Raw genomic sequence first — 23,836 nt, 5'->3', positions numbered from 1 at the left:
GAAATATTAGGGGAGCTTTTTCAGGAGGCGAAGAAACCTCTCCAGCAGGAACATTTTGTCCTGGAGGGTGCTCTTTGAGCTAAGACATTGAAGATTTGGTGTTTTAAACACCCTTATAGTAGGGTCGCATAGCCATTTTACATTAAATAATCCATTTGCTTAAAACTTTCTAAAATCATGAAAAAAATATAAGAATTAATGACCATTAATATATATTATTAGAATAACCCAATGAAGTAACTGTCTACTCTTCTTCCGTGTGTCCTATATGAGTCTTCTGGCAAATCCGAGAACTTAAGAGTTCAAGTGACAGAACAACTAAGCCATTAGTCCATAAACAGCATCTGGCTGGGTAAATGGAAAATTTGCTATGCTTATCTGGGTATTATACTTCTCCTTTGTTTCTACATGTTCAAGTCGAATTGTCAGTCATCCTTGATTTCTTTCTCTCCCTTCCCACATCAGGTTCATTTAAAAGTCCTACTGGGTTGAGTCAAAATGTACTCTGAAGTCTTCCACTTATCTACAATTTCTATGTTTTTCATTGACCACATATTTAAAATTGCTACCAATTACTCTGAATAGCATTCCTTATTCCCCTTCCTTGATAATTTTTAAATAGGACACTTATTTCCATTTTACTTATTTAGTTGCTATGTTTTGTTCCTTTCCAGTGGAATCTCAGCTCCATGAGCTAGGTGATTGTGTCTGTACCATTCCCTACTATGACTCCATGTCCAGGAAAGTGCCCAGTGCTAGTAGGTACTCGACAAATATTTATTGCACGAACGACTGAATCTCCACTGAAACCCACCTAGTCTAAGCCCACATCATCTCTCACCTGGTTTATTTCAATAATCTCCCACTGATACCCTGCTGCCTCTCACATCTTTTTCTTTACAAACATTATTTTTGTTCACACAATAACCAGTGATCTTTTAGAAACCTGTATATCATATTAAGCCCTTCACAAGTGTACCATTGCCCTTAGAACACTGTTCCAAAGGTGGTTCCCAACTCAGCGGAACAGCCTAGAATGCTCTGGGAGGAGCCTGTCTCTGCTCTGCAACCCAGCTGACATTCAAGCAAGTGGGCTGCTTCCTAGTTGAGGCTTTTTGACCTGCTTTTCCCTGTGAGCAGTTCTTTTATCAGGGGTCTTCCTGAGGTTTGCCCTTTGTGTTCGAGTCAGAGCTCCAGTGTACCCCCTTTCAGAGTAGGCACTTCGTACATTATGCGCTGTGTGCAGTTTGCCCACTTACACAAAGGCCTGCACTCTGCTCCCTTCCCCGAGGCAGCTTGCCTTGGCCTGAGGCTGCAGTGGCCCAAGGGAAGAGCTGCCTCTTAGTTCTGCACTAAGCAAGTCCTCCTGACCAAAAATTGTCACCATGAACTACACATACCCAGAGTAAGGGCATGTTCTTCTAATTTTTCACAAAGATCCATATATTTAGTCCAATCCTGCGTTGTGGAGGCCCTGTTCTTTACTATCCAGAGCATGATCTCTTCCCCAGCCTTTCTCTGCCTCACTGTTTCATGTTTCTATATGTATGAGGTCTAAAATGATCTGTCCTGCTTATCACCTGCCTCCTCCACCTCTAATATAAGTTCTGTAACAACAGAGCTTTATCATCACTGTGGTCCCTCGGTGATTTCATTTGTACTGTTATGTCCATAAACACTCGCCATAAGTCAACTGAGCAGACACTGTTGTTCTTATTTTACCTTGAAATAACTGAGATTTAAGTGATAATTGCCTGTTTACTGTCTGTCCCTTCCAAATACTGAGAACAGAGAATGCAAAGTGCATGTGTAGAATTTAGCAATATACAGCGGGGATATTAAAGATGGCTGTGATTACAGTGAAAACCTCCTTGATGACCCACCTAATACAAACTCCTGAACGTCTTCAGATGTTTCCTTATTGGTGAGGTTACCTTTCCATAGACAAATTTGCAAACCTGGGGTAGGAAAAGCAGGAGTGATTGACACCTCAAATCCTCTGGCTCCCTCCCTCCATTTTTGTAAGTGCTCCAAAAGTACAAAACAAGAGAAAAAGACTCTCAGTAAGGAAACTTGAAGATCAAGGGATCCTTATTTTAACACAATCACATATCTCAGCCTAACATATAAAGCCATATTTTCATTTAATTTTAGTATTTATTCAATTTTAAATATTGAAAATATTCTACATGTTACAAAAATAGTCAGTCTGGGGACCTTGTTCCAAAGTATAAAGGTAATGTAATATATTATTGCTTTAACAAACCTATCATTTTCTTACTAAATTTATATCTTCCCATCTTACCCTTAGTCATAGATTTACAAATCCCTTTTAGGAAACTGAAAGAATGAATTGAGATAAGAGTTTGTAATGATTTCACGCTTTATAGTTTTAAAAAATTTAAATGGATTTTTAACTCCATGGTCACTTACTAGATTAACAGCTTCTCCATCTATTGCCATTCATGGCTTGCAGTACTGAGGACTTTCAAAGAGTTTATAGTCTTCTGATGTACTCAGCACCTCTAAAAATGCATTGGGGACATAAGGAATAAAATATCAAGCATTGGAGAGAAAAAATCCTCAACATTTGATTTAAGGGGTTGATTCAGTTATCTAGAAATTGTTTTTAACCAGGGAATCTCCTTTGATAAAAAAAACTAGACAAGTTAAACTTTAATATAGCAATTTTTTTACCCAATGCAATCTAAATTAAGCTCACAGCCATCCACATGAATTGAGATGCTGAGTAATTCCATTCATTATTTCTAGCAAAGTAAAGAAATATCAATAAATTAGATCATTAGAAGGAATGCACACTGTATACTATCCCCAGTGAAATTTGACTAAACCCAAAGCAGTCAAATTGACTTGTATAAGTAAAAACTCATTACAATAAAATATTGGCATATTACAAACATGCCATTCAAGTTTATAGAAATATTTCAGCGAAAATCACTCAAGGAACAAAAATAAAGTCAATTTACTATGTTTGAATGTCAGAGGGATTTTCAGGTAATAGTTTGTAAAATGAAGGACACCTTTAGAGTTTCAATGTAAATTTCAACAACCGAAACCTTTCCTCAGGAATTCCAGAGGAATATATTCCTAATAAAATTATAATCATCTTTCTTGTAAATGAGTTCTGCTACTTTCGTCATTTTTAATTTTATCTGTTATGTCTTTGTTTCCTTACTTCAAAAGTCTGTTTCAAGTCCTCTTTTTAGAATAGATGAAATATAAATTGTAAATACATTATTGGGAAAAGAATTAATTCTTTGAGTATTTATTATGTGTTGGCTCCTTTATCACTTAATCCTCATAATGACCCTAAAAACTATTCTCATTTCATAAACTGATGCTTGGAATCTTCATGAGATTTTCAAGTTCACACAGATTACAAGTGATGGAGCTGAAACTCTCACTTATAGCCATTTGATTCCAGGCATAAAGTCTTTATACTAAATATTGCTTTCACTATAAAATTCAATTAATGTAACATTATATTGATATAATTTATTATATAATAAAGTCATGCGTTGTGCGCAAGTATGACATGCCCGATTTGTTTTGGTGGCCCCTAGCACAACAGGAACTTGTCCTGAGCTAATAATCCCCCTGCGAGTGCTACCCATCACTGCCGGCGTAGGAGCAGACGGCCCTCTGGTTTTCCTTGCCTTTTGTTGTGTCGGTGCTTCCCCACCACACCCCCTGCCTCCCGGTAACCCAGCCAGCCGCATTGACTGGAGAATAGAGTCCATTTCATTGGAGAGAATATCGATAGAAACGGGGTTTTGTACTGCATGCTGAAGAAGCACCAGTTTGTCTTAGTAGGTCTACATATTTTGGCATCTTTTTCACCAGATTCTCATGGCCTGTAATCCATTCCTCTCCCCCTCCCTTCACTCCTTTTAGGCCTTTAAATGCACATTACAATTAATCTCCTTCAGGAATCTGTCTACAACATCCTCTCTGTATATACCGTTTCTATCACCACACTGCAGTGTAGTGATGTGTCTATAAGTGCTCACTAATTATTAAAAAAAAACCAATAATGATGTTATAGCTCCGCCAGGAAAATCTAAGAATGTTTTATAATGTATATTATAAATAGTTTTCCAGGGAAGTAACTTTATATATATTTGAATTAATTCCTGAAGAGTTTATCTAGACTATAAAAGATTATGATTATACACTCACTACTATTCATGGAAGCATCTGACAGGGGAGAAAGCAGCTTAGACTGAACAGGCACCATGTTACGAAAGTATTTTTAAAATTCTGAATATTTAGAAACAATTGAATTATATTCATGGCCACTTGTATTTTAAGCTTTAGTCATTTAATTGACTTCTCCCCAAAGCTAGACTCCCCATAGATTTTAAAAATTACAAAAACCATCCTACTTTAGAAATATTTTTCTTGAAAACAGCTCTCAAGCAAGACTTGGGAGCAAACCTTTCCAAGTATATGTCCCTTTGACTTACAAAGCAGGTGGGAAGAGTCATGGACCCCCCTTATATAAGATGACGCTTTGCTCATATTGAATGGCCAAAAAGAAACTTTAAGCACCTCAAATCTAGAGCCTGCATGGAGATCCAGCTCCACTTTTTAGGAGCTGAATGGTCTGAACCCCTATTCACCTCAATTTTCAAACTGTGAAAAGAAAATTATACCTACACCCTAAGACTCTTGTGAAGATAAGCGAAACACCAAAACTGTTTGAGATTGTTCCAGGCACATAGTAAGCACTATGCACATGTTAGCTGGAAGGGGGAAACATGGAGCAAACTTTTATTTTAGTGTGCCCAGACTTACCTTTTCTTTGCTTGCTAAAAAAAAAGACTTCTATATTGCATTATGTTTCTATCAAATCTTTGTGCTGATGGGAGACAAAGGTAATAATAATATGGATTAGAATCTCTCAAGGTATACAGCCTGCATGTTAAGAAACAATATGCTTTGCTTTTATGCACACTTGAACGTGCTCCAGAATCCACCAATTGACTCTAATAACTAGAAGAAACTCCTGTAATGAAAGGAAGCTAACCTCTCCTTGGCCTGAGGATGCAGGCCTGGAATTCTGCCCTTCTCATCACAACAGAATGTGGTGTGTGCAACTCAGATTGCTCTGCTTGCTAATCTACAATTCACCAGAGCAAAGTAATTTTGACAAATTCTAAAAAAGGAAAACTTCCAGTAAGCAGGCAGGTCTGCTGACATTTGATAATATCTAGTTGTCAGTGAGATTTTAGAAGGTGCCTATGCCCATATTGATTCCTGTACCACACAGCAGGGGTTCATGAAATGAAAACTAATGATAAAACATTTTGCAAGCACTTCATATGGAATCGTATGTTAGTTAATGTTTATAGTGCATGGCTCGAGTGGTTTTGGTTAATTAAAGAAATCACTTGGGATAAGGAAGTGCTCGGAAACTATTGTGGGTTTTTATACAGTTCATAATAAGCCCAGAGACTTGAGGGAGCAAGCTTCTACAAAACTGAATATATTTTCCCTTTGGCCCATTATTTACTTAACTCCAGGTCATTTATTTTTGCAGGAGAAAATGTGCCTGTTCAACATCACAAGGCCTATGAATTTTAACCTTCTTTTATTACCCTTTTATATCATTTGAAAATTTTTAGTTAAGTGAAAAAATGACTTTTCCTATATTAGGATTTCTCTCAGTTTCTGTAATTTTAGTTTTTATAATTTAAGTGCATATTGAAAATAAATTGCTTTATTTGATTGCATGTAGATTTTCCATTAATAAAGTCCAATAAATATATTTAACATTGTGTATACATTTATGAAATGTAATATAGTCAGAAATGGCTCTGAAGATAGCTGCATCTGTGTATGTATCTAGTTAAAGATCTCACCTAATAACAATTTGCCTATTGCATAACAATATGAATTTATACTTCAGATTATGAATTATGCATGCTGGGGACAGATCATGCTATTTTAGTTGTGGATATTAAATTTGTTAATACTTTTTTTCAATATCTACTTCTGATTGTGTGCACAGGACAAAGCCCAGCCATACCACCTCTATTACCAAAAGAACAAGCTTCCAGTCCCACTCCAGCTTCACCTGCACTTGAAGGCAAGTATTCTATTAGTTTCTACAAAGATCTTCTCTATTGTAGATAAAATACAATGTAGAGAAACAAAAAAATAACAGTAACAACAAAATTCATATTTTCTCAAATAATTTTTCTTATGTCTATATGCTATATGGCTACCATTTATTTTTCCTAAAATTTCAGTTTGTATCTCTTTAGAAAACCAACATTTTCCTCTTAAGATTCTTTACTGGTAATCCTAGCTTCTAGAAGGATGACCAGCTTTGTACCCTAGAAATCAACCAGAAAGTACAAGGGCAAATGGGTAGGGATATGCCTTGCAATTTTTGCAGTTTTATCACAACTCAATCAATTTAGTGTCTTATAACTCTGGTGCCAGGGTTTGTGGGTTTGAATCTGCGTTCTACCTCTTACCTGCTGTGTAAATTTGGAAAGTTACTTAAGTTCACTGTTCATGAGATTTGTCATCCCTAAAATGACACTAATCTCATAAAGTTATTGTGAGGATGAAATGGTGTGTGCATGTGTGTACGTGCCAGTTTATGTGCTATATGAAATTAGTAGTTATACTATCACTAATAATGTATTCTTCAAAATGCGATGAAAATCAGCAAAATTCGAGGGTGGGAGTATTATCACAAGCAAATTTGCCAGAAATTTAATATAATTTCTTTAAGTCTTCTTTACTCATTTGACTATTCTTTATTACATTTCTACCCATGGGATCATGTTAGATATTGTCCAAAGTACTGAGGATTCAAACATTAGTAGAAAATAGTTCCTGCCCTACTAAGACTTAGTTTTTAAATATAAAATTAAAAGTAATCAAAGAGGAGCCTGATATAAAACACAAGTAATTAAAGCCTAGGGCACCACTCATTTTTGCAAGAGAAAAATGGAGGTCTCCCCAAAACACCAAAACACCCTTTCCACCTTAGCTCTGTCACACACTGAAAGGGACCTTCTGTGTACATACATGGATACTGACTTGCTTGTCCAAGTTCTGTCCACCCTGCCCAATACCTACCTGTTAGCTTTGACCACCCTTTGAGACGAGGGGTAACCACACTTTTGAGGATTCATTCAGGAAGAGGCGCTTGTAACCACTGGCATCAGAGTAAGGGCATTTGGGTGATGGTGGGGGGTGGGATTCAGGGTCCCAGGACCTGGAGTGTAAGAGAGAAGAGAGACTCCAGGTGGCTACACCCTGTCTCCCCCACAGACTTTTAGACCCAGGTAGGGAATAGGCGTAGGAGGGCCCAGAGAACTGTGTAAAGCACAGAGACCCCAAGAGGGGCCTGGTTGTTGGGTTCTAAGAGGTATGCTGATTACCACAATGTGGTAAGAAGCAAAAAATAAGCAGTAAAAAGTACTGTGAACTATTAGGGAAGGGAGGACATAGCTCTGTTTGGAAGAGGTGAGGAGGGTCCCAGGAAAGGCTTCTCGGTAGAGGTGGCTGTGAAGCCTAAGTCCCAAGAAGAGGTGCTCATGACGCAGGCCAACAATGAAAGGGTATAAACAGAGGCATGGAGATGAGCAGAAAAGAGTTTGGTCCAGGGAAGTGTAAGTGTTTCCTCATGGAGAGAAGGAAGGAGGCATGGAGAGGGTTTGGGAGAGCTGATAGAAAGACATGCAGAGTGCAGGTCATGAGTTACCTTGTACAGGCAAGCTTGGCATTTAGTCTTACATCTAAAGTTTTATCATAAAACATTAAATAGCCAAGTAAATCCAAAATATACTCATCCCGCAGATAAATTTATCAAAGTTTTCTGTTCTCTTTTCTTTTTCTCTTTTTTCCTTTTTTTCTGATTGCGCTGTTTTACAGATATTTGACATCATGTTATTTCACCCAGCTGAGGGGTTATTATTTTCTTTTAAAATTTTGATACATTTACATGGTACTAAATGTAAAAGTTACAAAAACAATGGGGGTAAATAGTTTTCTTCCTGACCCTATTCATCAATAACACAGCTCTCCTTACGGGCAACCAATGTTAGTTCCTCCAGAGATGTTTTGTGCATATACAAGCAAAAATATTGCCTCCTCAGCTAAGGGATTTTTATTTTTGTCTCTAGAAGATGGGACATTTTTCATGGATATAATAAACTTGTTTATTTTGAAAGATCAACTTCACTGTCATCTTACAAGGTAGATTAGTGGTACGAGATAGGTAGTAGGCTTTGGGGAAAGGCCAGTCCAAACTAATTGTAAAGCCTGAACTAAACAGTTGTGCAGTGAATGGAGAAAGAGAGATGGATCAGAAAGTGATTTGGAAGGGCTATCAGTGGGTCTAAGTATCAGATTGGATACAGGTGCTGAGGTAGAAGGAAGAATTAGAATGACTCCAGGCTTTCTAAGTTAGGTATCCAGGTGGACCACAGTGCCATTAACTAAGATGGTTAAGCTATTGAAATAAAATAGGCCCAGTGACGAGGAGTAGGAGGTGATGGGTTCAGTCTAGCACAGGAGGCTTTCCCATGGGACACTGAAATAGAATTATTTTTGGATGTACATTTATGTTTCACACATTCAATAGCCAGGGAGGATTTGAATAGTCGGGCAGGTGAAGTTTTCCTAGGGTTATGCTCTGACACCACCATGTTCATTTGTCTGGCCAGATCCTGACCAAGTCATGCCTAACCCATGAGTATGCTCTCTTCAACTCACATTTATTCATAATATTATGTTTGCTATACCTATGTGCATTTTACATTTGATATTCCAAAACCTTGTGAAATAACATAATGATTTAAAAATGTTAAATATAGCCATGGCATTTGTTAATTGATTTGTGCTATATTAATAAAGAGCAGGAGATTCTCGCCCTATGCCCAGAGAACTTTCTCTTATATTACTATGCAGATATTGAAGCTTGAGGATTATATGTTCATGTCTTCTGAGTTGTCAGCAAATTTTGGAAATTGGAGAAAAAGTTTTGTGCTTTAGACTTCATGCAGTTTTGTGATAGAGGCATCATGTTCTGATGCCAGTCAAGGGTACCCTAGCAATGCTTCTCAAAATTTCATATGCACACAAATACCTGGAGATCTTGTGAAAATGAAGATTCTGATTTGGTAGGCCTGTGGTGGGGGCTGAGATTCTTCATATTTACCAAGCTCCCAAGTATTGCTGATGCTGCTGGTCCTGGACCACATCTGAGTAGCATACCCTCAAAATATTTAGGAAGGAGGTGGAGAGCAATTTAATATTTCTAAAGATGATTTTAACTTAATATTAGTTATCTGAATGACTTGTAACTGGCCAAATATTTTTCAGATTTACTGCTAGTTATCTGGGAAAAAGCAAAAGGTTTCAGGCCAAGTACCTAAGCATTCTAGAAAGGCTCACAAGAGAGCAAGAGAAATACCATTGGGAATGGGGGAAAGGTTACATTATACTTGTAAATTATAACAACCTATTACATAGTATGTAAAATATTTTGATTTGGCCACCTACATGAATTGAATAAATTGGCATTTGCAAATTTTTAATAAAAACCACATACAATCTGTAAATCAGTACTATATAAATTCCAGTAGAAAAAATAATAATTTGTTTGGTCATTAAAGTCCATAATTTAATGTAAAGTTCATGTAATGACTCATTCCAAGACCACAAATCAACAATGCTTCTTGAATATTTAAGAAACAGTCCAGATCTCATCCAGGGTTTGAAACTTTTGTCTCCCATTCAATTCAGTTACAGACACAGGTCTTTTACTTACTGTTCTTTTAAAGATGATCATCTTGGACAGATCAAGCTTCCCTCTCTCTCCATCTACTTTCACACCCCCTTTACCTATTCACGGACTTGGCTTCAGATTTTGTGTGTGACAATTGTGTGAAGACAGTTTTCGCTTGATAATTTCTGAACTTTTGTGATCAAACTTGGTGTCTTGGTACGGGTGGGCTACCATAATAAAATATCACGGACTGGATGGCTTAAACAACAGAATTTTTTTTTCTTGCATATCTGGAGGATGGGAGTCCAAAGTCAGACTGCCATCATAGTTGGGTTCTAGAGAGAGCCTGCTTCCTGGCTTGCAGGTGACCTCTTCTCACATGTGAGAGAGAGCGAGCTCTGCTGTCTCCTTCTCAGAAGGACATCAATTCTGTATAATCAGGGTTCCACCCTTAGGATCTCATTTAATCTTAACGGCCTTCAAAAGGTTCTGTCTCTGACAGTCATATGGAGCTTAGGGCTTCAAGACATGAATTTGGAGGGGACACAATTCAGTCCACAGCACTTGATAAACTCTAAGCTTAATTAATATATAAGCAAAGCAGCTGTAAAGTTTATCTAATACAATTAGAGTTGTTTAAATAATTTTTGATTAATCAGTGATTTTGCCTTTTTTGTATCTCTCATATATGGTTTTCTAACAGCCTAAATTCTGAACTTGCATCATCTTTGGTACATACTTACAATTGATATAAGTTAACTATTTTTAAAATGCTCTTAACTGGACTCAAATATAACTCAGTTTGTACTGAATGTAATAAAACAACAAACCTCTGAGTAATCTCAGCACTGGCTACTGTTGTGTGTCATTTATCTAGCTAGTAAGCAAATGATTTAGAAAAAAAACTTTATAGAACCCAGTCTGAGAGAGAAAGAGAGAGAGAGAGAGAGGGCAGATATATATATATACACAGATGATAGATGATAGATAGATAGATAGATAGATAGATAGATAGATAGATAGATAGATAGATAGATAGATAGATGATAGATGATAGATAGATAGATTGATAGATGATAGATGATAGATGATAGATAGATAGATAGATGATAGATAGATAGATAGATAGATAGATAGATAGATGATAGATAGATAGATATAGATAGATGATAGATAGATATAGATATAGAAGATAGATATAGACGATAAATAGATGATGATGATATAGATATAGATATATAGATGATATAGGTATAGATATAGATGTACATATAGATATAGATATAGATAGATTTATTTATTTGGACTATAATAACTTATTTAACTTGAGATAATATGACACAAAACTGACAATTGACTATCTCACTGCCCAAATGTTCACAGGACAAGAGATAGCCTATAAATAATAGTGTCACCTTAAGTTTCATCAGATTCTAATTCTGTTGTTGTGAGGAAGACATAAATCAAGGAACTCCAATTCTCAAATTTGAGGCAGATTTTGATAGCCAGATTATTCAAGTGTTTTAATCCAGTTTATCTTCTGAAGGGGTTCATAAAAGACCAAGTAGCAAATATTTTGCCTATAAGTCTGTCACTTGGAAAAGGAATGTGTCAGTTGTTAAGTGGGACAGAGGTTCTACTGTTATATTTAAAGAGCAATTTAATTTGACATTTTGTCCTGGAATCCAACTCTATGTGTGAGCAACAGAGCAATGCTGCAGGATTACAAGGTTTTTGTTGGTACGCACTTATAATTCGTAGAAAGGTAGAGCCTTTGCACTGGCGATGTTGGCACTGAGCAGCTTTCCGAGGAGTCCATGTTATCAGGCGATGCTGAGATCATAGGCTTTGTCAGGGCTTGCAGATGTTCTGCCTGGGACTCCATTAACATAATTGATTAGAAACTAGGACATATTTAGAATTAATCAAGCTGTTTTTAGTGAAGCTAATTATGCACAGTCCTTGATGCACTATTTCTGTCTGGAACTTCCTTAGAACCAAGTTGCAAGAAAATGACATTATATGAGAAGGAACTTCCATGTGGAACTAAAATACGCTATTTGATTTGAGGAATACAGTTATAACAGGTCAAAATGTAGGAGTTGAAACATACTTTTGCATTTTAATGTTTAAAAAGTAGGGCTTATTTATAAACTGGATTATTAAATTTGCTCACAGGAGACTGGAAACAATTAGGATTTTATCTGTAGAAATCTGAAAATATTATGGAGCTTGTTGTTGGTGAAAACTATCTATATGTCTGTGAAGCCCTTAAAAGATCATTTTGTGCTTTCATAGCACTTAATAAACTCACTTCATTTTTTGAAGTATCAGTGCCCTTCTTATGTCAGGACACTTACCTGATGCCTTGAAGTTGAGTCTTGCCTTCCTTGGATTTCACTCCTCTCCCACATCATAATGAAGTTTGATTGCTTTGCATCTTTGAATATAAAGACAAATTGTATAATAATGAGTTGTTTCCTTTGACTCCTACTGTAAATATTTAGAGTATGTTTGGTCAGGGAGAGAATGCTCAATAACATTAAAAAGATCTGTTTATAATGACCACCTCATGCAATCATTTTGGTCATTTTTGTGCATTTAATTATAGGCACAACTTAACTGGAACTGATTTCAATATGGACCTCACTTAGATATGATATAATATTAATATTCATGATCTTTCAAAAAAGTAATAAATTTTGTGGCAGAATTAATTCCCATGTCTATTGGGACCTCTCATTGGTGCTGAAAGGCCTGCAGATTCAAAGAGTAATGTAGTTATTCATTCATTCCACAAGTAGAGTAGATCTATGTGAGTTCCCCTCCCTCCACCATCTCAAATAGTACCTCACTATATTAATACTATGGGCGGTTTTAACCCTTAGCATGAGAGCTGTTTTATCATCAAATGTTTGTAAAAACTATTTTTTATGAGAGATTGGCCTCTTACTGCCCTCAGAATCTTCAGTGGTTAAGCAGGACAACTTCAGGACATATTTTCCATCTCTTTCCCATTCCCCCCCCAAAAAAAGAAAAAAAGTGCTGTTTTATAAAATCTTTGCATAAGCATAATTACTAGATATGATCCCATTATATTTAGTCAACCATGCCAGGTTTTTTCTTTCCCCTACTGAACATAAACCCTTCCCCACCCCCAACACCATAGTTTTTATTGTCATTGATCTCTGAAGAATTAAAGACTTCCATTCACATTTAGTATAGATTGCCACTACTTGTCTACTGTGGCAAAGATGTGGAAGAAAGAAGTTAAGTGATCCCTTACTAAGTATATATCTTATACTTAAATTACCTTTAATACTCCATTTCAAATATTCTGTTTCATGAATAAAGCTAAGTATAGCAAGGTGAATAAATACTGTATACCCTATCATCTTCTTGAATAAATATATAACTAGTATTAACTTAGTATTGCAATTCTAAATAATATTATAAGTGCCTTCACACAAATGTGGGCAAGAGAACTCTAGAAAGAAGACCAAGAACCCAGCTTCCAGTCTCAGCTGTGACACTGATTGGTTGTATAATCTTTGAAAAATTAATTGATTTCTTGAGCCTCCATTTCTTCACCTGTAAACCGTGAGGACTGAACTTAAATGGTTCTTAAGTCCCTCTCTGCTTTCACACCCAAAGATTTCAAGCTTATTTTTTCAGAATGGTGGGTTGGTAAAAAGCTACCTTAAGAGCAGAATGAAGACATCATGGATTTGCATTGAAGTTAAATAGCCTCCATAGATGTGTAAGGTATGGTCATGGCCCTATGTGGTGGATATTACTATGAAGCATTATTTACTGAAGTACAAAAGTTGAATTGTACAGGTCATAAAGGCTGCAGAGTTAGGAGACAGATGAGATATGAGCAAGGCAAGGCTATGCAATGAAATCACAAGCCCTGCATTGGGCCGTAAAGAGTACATTGGTAGGATTTGTACAGAGGAGAAAGGAGTGTTATGAGAAACTTATTATAAGATAATTTCTTACCATAGGATGCATCTGAAGACAATGCTTTGCAGGAGCTAGTGATGCTTTATTTACAATTCTATTAAACCACAAACTTTATCACCTTAGCTCTTCAGTGAGATATATCCTGGGAAGCAAAAAGCATAAAACAATAAAATAGAAATTTGGCCCCAGTCCTTATTCCATTAACTCTATGACACAATAAATTTTATTGAACTTTAAGCCAATATAATATTTTTCTTTGCTTTGTGGTGAAATAAACTCATATCTGTCAGAGATTTTAATGGAATTGACCTTTAGTTATAATTTTTTATAAGATATACAAGGAAAAGTACTTTTAGTACCTATTTAACTTAGAACGTTGCTAAGATGACAATGAAATAATGTATATATAATACCTTAGCACATTTTCTAACACAGTTAGGTACTTAGTCATTAGTTGCTGTTAATATCATTCTTCTATCCATGAAATTTCCCTTCTATGTATAGTACACCATTAATTTTTATGATAGTTTTTAACTTGTATCTATAGAAGGTAATGAGGTGATTGCATTAATGACATTAGTCAGTATACGTGAAGCTCTATATAATTTTTTAATGCAGGGCTGGGGTCATATCCAGGGCCTTGTGCACACAGCTAAAGCTCTTACACCTCCTCACAGGCCGCAATTGAGAAGAGGAGCAGTAAGATCACTGTGTCAGCTACAGAAAAAGAGGGTGGAGAGGGTGGGGCTTGGGGGTTTGAAAATACTACAGATAAGTGGATTTCTATAAGGCTGCAATCATGGGGAAAATGTATGCTACTTTTCTTTTAAATAATCACATTTAACCCTCAAAACCACTCTAGGTGATGAGTATGATTTATATCATTTACAGAGATAATCAGGTCCAGCTTTTTGCCTCAGAGCTCTTTGTAACTTTTATGCTGGTATCAAGTAGTGTTTCCCCTGTATTTTGACCAATGAGGAAGTTAGAGATGAGATGGTTTGTAAATCTGAGCAAATGTGATCTATTATTAGCTTACTTATTATGGAATTCTGATTGGAACCCTCTTATGCCAGCAAATTTTTCTCATACAACATTTTATAGAAAGAACCAGATCCCTCCAAAGGTCTAGTTTACAAGTACCAGTTTTTCTCTATAAAACATTTATTTGCTAATTGTGTCAGCTTGACCTACATGTCTATTATACAAGCTTGTTGCAATTGCAAACAATATTACTGTCCCTCTCTAGAACTGATGGGAAAAATGGCTGCATCTTTAAAGCCAGGCATGTTTTAGCCAAATGGAATAAAAAGTCTTGGCAGTGGTTCACATGATAACGGGTGAGAAATGCTTGTTTCAACCGGTGAGGAGTTCATATAAAATTTTTAGTATACTAGAATAGACATTATATTAGGAAAGAGATAAATATTCTGTTACTAGTTTGGTGTAATCCATGAAAAACGGTGACATTTATGGAATCTATCAGTTAAAACAAACCTGAAGTCAATATATTAAAACTATTACAACTTGAGAAGTTGTCTTTGAGTGGATACTTGTTTTCTTTTTAAATATTGATATTCATTAGGCATATATTTTTTAACCAAATGGCTTCAATCAGGCTTATAAATGTACCCAATGTACCAATAACTTTGGGGAATTTTAAAGTCAAATTATATTTGAAAATAACTATTGAGTCTAATTTATTTATTAAATCAAGCCCTAAATTCTCAAGGATATAAGAATATCAGTATCTTTGAAATGGTACTTTAAACTAATGTATATTTTGATTTTGAATGATAACCAACTTTTTCTCTAAAGATTGATAACTTAGTCATGAAAAAAAACCAACCACAAATTTTCTCATGTTTCTGGGCATTCTTGATATTTTAAATGTAATGAAAAACTTTTGTAATCCATTTTCAACTGCAGACAAATGTAAAAAAAGCATATAGATAAAAATATGAAAAAGTAATTTTTTATAAATAACACTGAAAAAAAAAAAGCTATTAGGAAAGAATCTTGCATTTATGTTTTCCTTACTCTTATCGAAAGACACTCTAGAAAGTTTACAATAAAAGATCTTTACCAACCAATAATTGTGCATAAAAATAAACTTTAAACGGGTTAAAAAAAAATCTCCAAATGGCAGCAGTACCAAAGACCCCCAAGGAGAACAAAAAAGAAAATGTAATTGTACTATATGGAGCTGTCCAGAGATACTTGTACAGTATACGATGTAAGAGCATTGAGAGAAAATAAAAACCAGATTTTCAAATATGCCTTCTCTCTCTCTCTCCCTCTGACACAAACTCTAAAGTTGCTTTTGCTGTTAAACTTTTATATAGAAAAATTGAAAACAACAGATGTGGCAACCTTTACTTATATAAATGTAACTCATTCAAAAATAATAAAATTACTCATCTAAAAAGCTTTATCATTTTTGAAAGGTTTAGGGAAAAATCTACCTTATCCTTTTGAAAGGATAACTAAGTTTAATTAACATAAGCATATTTGCAATTCTCAATGTTTGAAATAATATTCCTCTTTGCATTTCCTTTTGTGTACTAAATTCAGGAACAGAAGGAAAATGTCATTATATCAGAGAACTTGGGCTGTGAGAGCTGAAAGATAAGTTTCACAAAACTGAGGTAGAAGTTGGCACTTCTTTTCTGTCCATGCCTCAGTTCGTTTGCAAGTGTTTTGATGTAAGAAGTCTACCTCAAGCTTCATTTTCCACATTGCAGGGGAGAGAACAGGGTTTGCAGTCATCCTTAGCTTTGAATCTTTGTTCTGTCACTTACGTGATTTGTGAAGTTGGGCAGGTTACTCATTGTACCTGAGCCCATTTTCTCACAAGTTATAGGATGTATAGACTTGTACCAGGGGACCAAGAATATGCTAATGCATGTAAGGTCATGTGCTTTCATCTATTAGTATAATTTCCTATGACCTTGGAATTAGTGTGATTCCAACAAAAACTCAAAGCATTTTTTTTTTTGGCCTTGCGCTGACCTTATAGCATAATTATTGAGGTCCCCTCCCCACAGTCTTTTTGAAATTTAAAGAAGAAATATATGTAGCATGGTATCTTGAAAAAGTTTGGATTTATGCTGATAAGGTCTGGAGTCCTTTGGGACATTTACTTCATGAATGGAATTGTATCACTGAGGTTTCCCAGGCTGTATTGCAGACAGGAGCCGGCACTCTGCCCCTTAGAGTCTTCACTTGACATTGATAGTGGCACTTGCCATCCTCAGGGCCGAATCAGGTCGCACAAACCATTTCAGTCTGTCCGTGGTTCTTCCTCTAGGAGTAGCTTTCATACTTCCACTTGGCCCTTGTGGTTTTGGGATTTTCTGTTGAGTCCCTTAGACTGTTCCTTTAATGTCCCTCAAAGTCCTTATTGTAATTGTGAACTTTCTCACTTTATTCTTTTACCTAGAGTTGCTGAAAGGAATCTTTTAAACTCTAGACCCTGGCAAAGGGTCTAAATAAACATTTGTTGATGAAGGAAATAAACTGTGTATGTAAAAGTCTCTGGGTAATCACTGAAAGGTGCTATAAAATTGCTGGCTGTGGAATGTTTGCTGTTAAATATCTGATAATGAGAAGAGCTGGTTTCTAAGAATAATTCAGTTACCACTAAAGGAAAAGTAAAGGTAAAGACAATGAATTTCAATTCTGAAAGCCCAGCTTAGTGATGCCAGGTAACTCAGGTGACGTCCTTCATTTAGAGAGCTTTGCTGTCATAGTAGCCTAATTACAATGTTAAGTGAGGTACTACTATCACTCTTCAAGAGTCCCAAATAAAATTTAGGGGAAATTTTTAGGGAAAAAAGAGAAAAGGCGAAAGAATATTTGTACTGAATTATTTTACTTTCTTAGTCTTTCTCGTTACAACACAAACACAAAATCCTATAGGACACTTCCCACCACTCAGAAACAGCCAAAGTCCCTCTTAAAATATAACTCATCATCATATAATTTCCTTGCTTGAATTGTCCCAGGGATCTTCTATCTTACTCAAAGTAAAATGAAAAATCCACACCATGAACAACACGATTCTCTGTGATCGCCCCCTGCTCCATCCCTGGCCACATCTCTTACCATCTCCTGAACCTCCTTTCCAGCCGCACTGCTCCCCGGGCTCTTTGAACATATCTGGAATGCTCTTGTTTCAAGGTGTTGGCAGATGTTTTTTCTCTGCCAGAAAAGTCTCCTCCCCAACAGTCCAAAGTTCTCCTTTTTTTCAAAAATATTTTCAAATCTTACCCATTCAGAAAAATTTACCCATGTTCCACCTTAAAAAAAGAAGAGTGCCACCTCTCACCTTCTCATGCTCTAATTTTCTAAACCAAACTTTATGTTTTTCTGACACTTATTAACACCTGACATTATATATATTCATATATACATGATCTATGCATATATTCATTTTAAGCCTTAAAAAGGGACTTTTCTCTAGTTTAAAAAAAAAATAAGCCATAACAAAGGCAGAGAACACACAATAGCTATTTACAACTCTAAAGCTTTTTAAGTTAACTGTTCCCAGCAAAATTAGGAAATAAATGCAGGATAATACATGCTTCATTTGGAAAGTGAATAAATAAACAGGTAAAGAGAGACTTAAGTACACTCAACTCATTCCCCTGCCTTTTATGGTGGAAGGTGCATAAGGCACGGCTACTAACTATAGCACACCTGAGTCTGGAATCCACTTCATTCCAGCACAGGGCCTTTCACAACATGCTAATTCTTACTTATGTATGTTTTTCCTAAAGTTTCTCATTACAAACAATTCCAGACACAGAACCATAAGAATCAATGTGCATTTACTCAATATTTCAATAAATAGCACACCTATAAATATTACTGAAGATTATATGACGTTTATCTTTATTGTTTCTAAACTATAGTAATAGTTATCACTGTTCTATCATTTTTTGACCATCCACTCTGGTCCAAGCACTTTAGTTCAGTTTCCCCATTCCTCACAACAAGATTGCAAGGTCGATTTTATTAGTCCCTTTGTTCAAAAGAGGAAAGTGAAATTCACTGTGTCACAGCACATGGCCAATGTCACGCACAACCTAAAAAAGGCCATGGCCCTCTGTGGATAACAATGAAGAACTCTAATAACCACTGATGTAACTGAGCTTATCTGCCTATGTGAAATTTTCCATGATCGTGGTAGTGAGTGGGATTCCAAGCCAATCTCTGCCACTCTAGAGAAACAAGGTGACAGTAATAAGGTATGTTGGAATGCATTGTTGGGAAGGAAACATGTCTCTATTTACTTGACTAGGGCCAAGAAAACATCAATCCTGGCCTTAGAGGATTAAAAAAAAGCACCCATCGGACATGCAAAATTTGGATAATCTCTGCACTAGAAATGCAAAGAGGGAGGAACAAAACCTAAGATGAAAACGAAACATTTGCATTTGTTTTCTCACTTTGCTAAGAACAAGCATCTTAGAAAGCTTTACAATTATAATTAACTATTATGCATTCTCTGGCTTTGAGATGGCATAAGAACATTTAAAAGCAAGAGAAAAGCCCATTGTAAGGGCTTAGAAAGTAAAAAGTGTGTATTTTAATTTTTCTTTCATCTGATGTTAATTTATGCAGAAGTTAATAACATATCTGTGGCTCCAAGCTGCCCATTTTGGAGATTTCTCTCAACCAGGCTTTCCTGTGATCCCTGCCAGATAGAGCCATCATTTCAGGGCCTATGACACTTTTGCCGAAGAAAAGCAATATGCTGATAAATTCGCATTCTGTAGACACGCTTAATTGTGGATCCTCTGAAAACCTACGATATTAAATGTTCTGACTCTTCTTCTCTAGCTTGTTGAAACAAAACAGCAAACAATTGGAGGAGAGGGAGAAGGGAAGGTGGATGAGTGGGGGCAGAGGTAGACGGGGAGGGAGGGCACTGACTGCTGAGGGAGAAAAGTCAGGGGAAGGAGAAGTTTCATAAAAGAAACATGGGTTACTTTTATATCCAAGCAGGGTATAATTAAATTGTTGTGTCTTTTATAAATGAAAAACCTAATTCCAATGCTGCCAAATCAGCTAGAGAATAGAGACAATAGTGCTTGAAGAAATGCAGAATCTTCAGAAGTTGATGTTTAAAAATGGATTCACCATGACTAAAGTACGCCCCCGTAATGACAGCTTAAAGGTCTACTTCATAAAAATGTTATTAAAGTACATTATTTATACCTGCTTTTTTGTGGACTTCTGCTCTTATTCATGACTCTCACAGTGTATGGTCATAATCACAGGCAGAGTGTATAATGGAAGCATTAATTCAGTGTGAACTAAGGCAAGATTACCGTGTCACCACAATTAAACCCCAGATATATTCATTTAAAGGTAGAATTTATTGCACAAGAGCATTCTCTTTTCTAAAAAATGAAAAGAATATCTTCCATCTTTTGGTCTCAAACATCTAGAGGCTCACTGTAAAAATGACTAATTGACACAAACTTTTAAATGAACTATGCATTCACGTACATTATGAAACTTAGAGACTTGGATTCTGAGTTGTGATTTTATTGTGACTATGGCATTGATTTTTGATACAGGTTCAGAGTATTTACAGGTACTCTGTATTTCAATTAACCCCTTTTCTGGGACGTGCCAGCAGAAGGTGATGTTTAGCAAATGCCATTCCAATGTTCTGGCACATGTGTTTATTTTAATAAGATGGAAAATGCCCTGCTACAGAACATTTTCCCAGAGAAGCTGAAAGTAATAATACTTAAATCAAAAGAATCTTTATTCGGGACTTTAAACACAATTTCCATATTTAATATGTATGAAGCTTTAAGAAATGGCAGTACAATTTAATTGGTTTATTTCTAACTCTGGAACTATCAAGTTTGACTCCTTGGCTTTGCACTTCTGAGCGGATGCCCTGCGATGGTGCACTGCAGACACACGTAGACAGAGTGTGAATACGTTCCTCCCCCAACACTAGCACGTCTCTAGGAGTCAAGAAAAGGACTTCTCTATAAATTATACTTCTAACACTGGAAGGAAGTGTTGTCTTTGATCTTGTAGGTAAAAAAAAAAAAAAAAGGGGACACCTAAGGGAATGAATTAATTCCAATATTTAATAAGATGCAGTCATTAGTAGGCAACTTAGTCATTCACACTAGAACTACTCATTGAATTTCTTCAGCATAGTAATAATCTCATAATAGTTCTGGGTAATGAAAATCTTTGAATACTTAGCATCTGTGCTTGAAAGAAAATGACAAAGAGAAAAATATTTTAAATATGAGGTAAATAACACTACTAATTGAAGGTAAAAATCAATTTATTTCCAACAATAACTGTACTTATAGCTGCCTCAAACCTAAAAGAACTGAGTATTTCATTTTAACAACTCACACTTCTACATAGCTTTGTTACTTGAAATGAGTACACTTACCAGAAAAAGGTCCAGGGATGTCCAGTTGTTACATGGCTGTGGCTGGGCATTTGAAGTTCCATCTGCCCCCCACAGAAGAACCTCAGATCTCCAAAACAGAAATCTTGCATGAGATCTGCAGGCAACACATACTGTTCTACATGGTGTCCCGACTTACTGCAACCTCTGGGTGCAAAAATGGTCTGAGCACCCTTGCTGATACAACCACTCAGAAAGGGCATTGGAAGTTATGTCCCCAACACACTGCCAGATAAATGTCACCAGGCTCCAAATGCCGGTTGACAAGAAGCAGATTTGAAAAACAGTTAAGTCAAAATAGATATCACTAATGGCTTAGTTTATTATTTCTAATGAAACTGAACATATGAAAAGGCAACAAAAATAATTCTTTTAGTTTACCTGTAGCTTTCCTCAGAAAATATGTGGTAATTTCATGTATTACTACTTCACTTTAAGCTCTAGACAATTGTTTAGTTCAGGAAGCTCAAGCTATCTTGTTTATTAGTTGTAAACAGTATTAACAGCCTACAGTTTTATGCATTTTCCATGAACCAGACACTGAGCCAAGTGCTTTGTAAACATTATCTAACTTTGAGGGAGGTATTGTTATCTTACAAATGAGGAAAATAGGCTTAGGAAGATTAAATCACTTGCTCAAAGTCACAAAGCTATCTGGAGGCAGAATTGACTTAACAGTAATCCTTCATTCCAATCTTAGCTTTTCTTTTGTGCTAAATTTTTGTAAAGTAGGTATTTTAAATTTCTTCTCTAGAAAAAGAAGGGGAAAAGAAAAAAGCTGAGAAGAAAGTGACTTCTGAAACAAAAAAGAAAGGTAAGGGATTTAAAACTAACACATAAATCAATTAGTATCCATTTATAACACTGTTGATAAAGATATTGTTTTCTAGGGGAAAAAATGTCCTTAATAATTTCATTTTTGTTATTAACAAACACTCTTGCTGATTATTGTTTTTCTCAGGCGTAGCTGTTCAAGTCTGATTCAGTACTTTAATTGACAATATATATGAATATGACAGCTACTATTTCATTCATTTGGTTTAATCAAATGTCTTTCAAAAGAGCAAATTATTATAAGAAAACTAGTTGATTAATTTGCTGTGTTTTCTTTTTAGATTTTTTTTTAATTTAGTGCATCTGAAGTCCCAAGTGAGCCTGGACATTTCTGAGTTTCTGACATGCTTCCAGTGGCCTGACGGTCCAGGGAACATTCAGTATATATATTCCTTTTAAAATCCTTTAGAAAAACTATTGAATTATATGATAGTTATCATTAATAATGCCATTTAATGGTTCTACTGTCATGAAAGATTTTGTTGACCTTAGCAAAAATTTGCTCCCTTCTTGAAAAGGAAGCTCACCAAAGCCACTGTTCTGTTCTGAGGTGCCGGCTCATTCACGTTTGAATGACTTATGGCTCTGACTTAGCATTGCTCTATGCAACATGAATTGATGTGCCTTGACCATAGTGCTGTGTGCCCTGACACGTAAGAATTAAACAGGTAAAGGCTTATAATTTTTTCATTTTACTACCAGAAAAAGAAGATGTCAAAAAGAAAACTGAGAAGGAAACTGCCACTGATGTGAAAAAAAAAGGTATTATACTTCCTTTGTTTCCTTAGTCATATTTTGTTCAGGGTGTTTGCATCAAGATGTTTGAAAGAATCTTTGGACAAAGTAGGCAAATTGGATATAGGTATTTAGATCTGTCCATGTATAGATGTCAAAGAAAAAATTGCACCAGACAAAGTTAAACAGGCAAGGAAGACTTTATTTGAGGCTATTAGAATAGGGGCAAGAGACCAGGACTTATGCTGAACTCCAAACAAAATTAACAGGAGAGCTTTTGAAAGCCAAAATGGGATGAAAAGATTGTATGCCATCTGTTTGCGAATTGGCCTTGCTAAAAGTAAAAGTAAACTTTTTCTTATCTTCATGACAGTACTGTAGCATTACAACTTGAAGCAAGGCACCCAAAGGAGTTAGGTTCTTACCCTCCCACAAAAACTGGGAAATAGAGGTATTATGTTCTTGATGATTACATTTCAAAGGAATGACTCCCAGGTTCCTGAGAAACATATTCCTGGGTTGTAACACTGGAAAGATGTTTTAAAAATATTTATATCTCAAAGGAACAGAGAAAGATTTTAAAAGTATAAGTTTTCTACATTAAATGCTTTAAGAAAAGGGAAGTCAACAGCCTAGGGTCAGGACCAAGTCTGTTTTAAGTTTAGAGCAGCTGAGGGAACTTTAGGCCATATTGGTGAAGACATAATGAAACTGAGAAGAGCTGCATAGAATAATACCACCACTTTGAAAAAATAAGTAGCTGAGAGAGAATTATGCATCCCATTAAGAAAAAGGGTTGTTCAACAGCTTAGATTTCTGTTTTAAATTTAGTTCTGCTTTTATTCTTGTTCAAACATGAATATTTTCTTCTATTCGGGTTCAACTTAAGTCTAGGTAGTAAAAAGTACAGTCATCTCAAGTATTATGGTTTGGTGATAAGTGTTCTTACCCCAAATGTTTCCTCCACTAGTGTCAGTGATGCTTGAAATTCCACCATTCCTTTGAGTTATGAAGGAATCGTCCTCTATTAAAATACAAATCTCTTAGGACCTGTCTGTATGGGGTAA

General features: G+C 35.9%; 1 protein-coding gene and 1 long non-coding RNA gene across 22 annotated transcripts in view; one reads left to right on the top strand and one right to left on the bottom strand.

Moving 5' to 3' along the window:
• The window catches only part of LOC308558490, a 33,698-nt gene extending 12,310 nt beyond the window's left edge, over positions 1-21,388 (bottom strand). For 2 of the 11 annotated variants that reach the window (XR_013999009.1, XR_013999019.1), the window contains exons 1-4: positions 21,183-21,388; positions 13,778-13,883; positions 12,136-12,215; positions 11,524-11,654 (exon numbers count right to left, since the gene is read on the bottom strand). This is a non-coding gene — a long non-coding RNA (uncharacterized lncRNA). Of the gene's footprint in view, positions 1-1,883; positions 1,959-2,433; positions 2,526-2,697; positions 2,769-4,818; positions 4,883-7,119; positions 7,259-9,133; positions 9,263-11,523; positions 11,655-12,135; positions 12,216-13,777; positions 13,884-21,182 lie in introns of all 11 variants that reach the window. The other 9 variants (XR_013999011.1, XR_013999012.1, XR_013999014.1 and 6 more) reach the window with 9 other exon arrangements.
• TRDN (triadin) overlaps positions 1-23,836 on the top strand; it is a 254,186-nt gene that overhangs the window by 105,110 nt on the left and 125,240 nt on the right. For all 11 annotated transcript variants that reach the window (XM_081140218.1, XM_081140226.1, XM_081140222.1 and 8 more), the window contains exons 10-12: positions 6,035-6,112; positions 21,955-22,014; positions 22,737-22,796. In XM_081140218.1, coding sequence (XP_080996344.1) covers positions 6,035-6,112; positions 21,955-22,014; positions 22,737-22,796 — 198 coding nt within the window. The remainder of the gene's footprint in view (positions 1-6,034; positions 6,113-21,954; positions 22,015-22,736; positions 22,797-23,836) is intronic.

The sequence above is a fragment of the Miniopterus schreibersii genome, assembly GCF_964146895.1.
Source record: "Miniopterus schreibersii genome assembly, chromosome: 6".
NCBI lineage: Eukaryota > Metazoa > Chordata > Mammalia > Chiroptera > Miniopteridae > Miniopterus > Miniopterus schreibersii.
The sequence above is the reverse complement of the archived record's forward strand: the minus strand, read 5'-3'. Positions and strand labels throughout refer to the sequence as shown.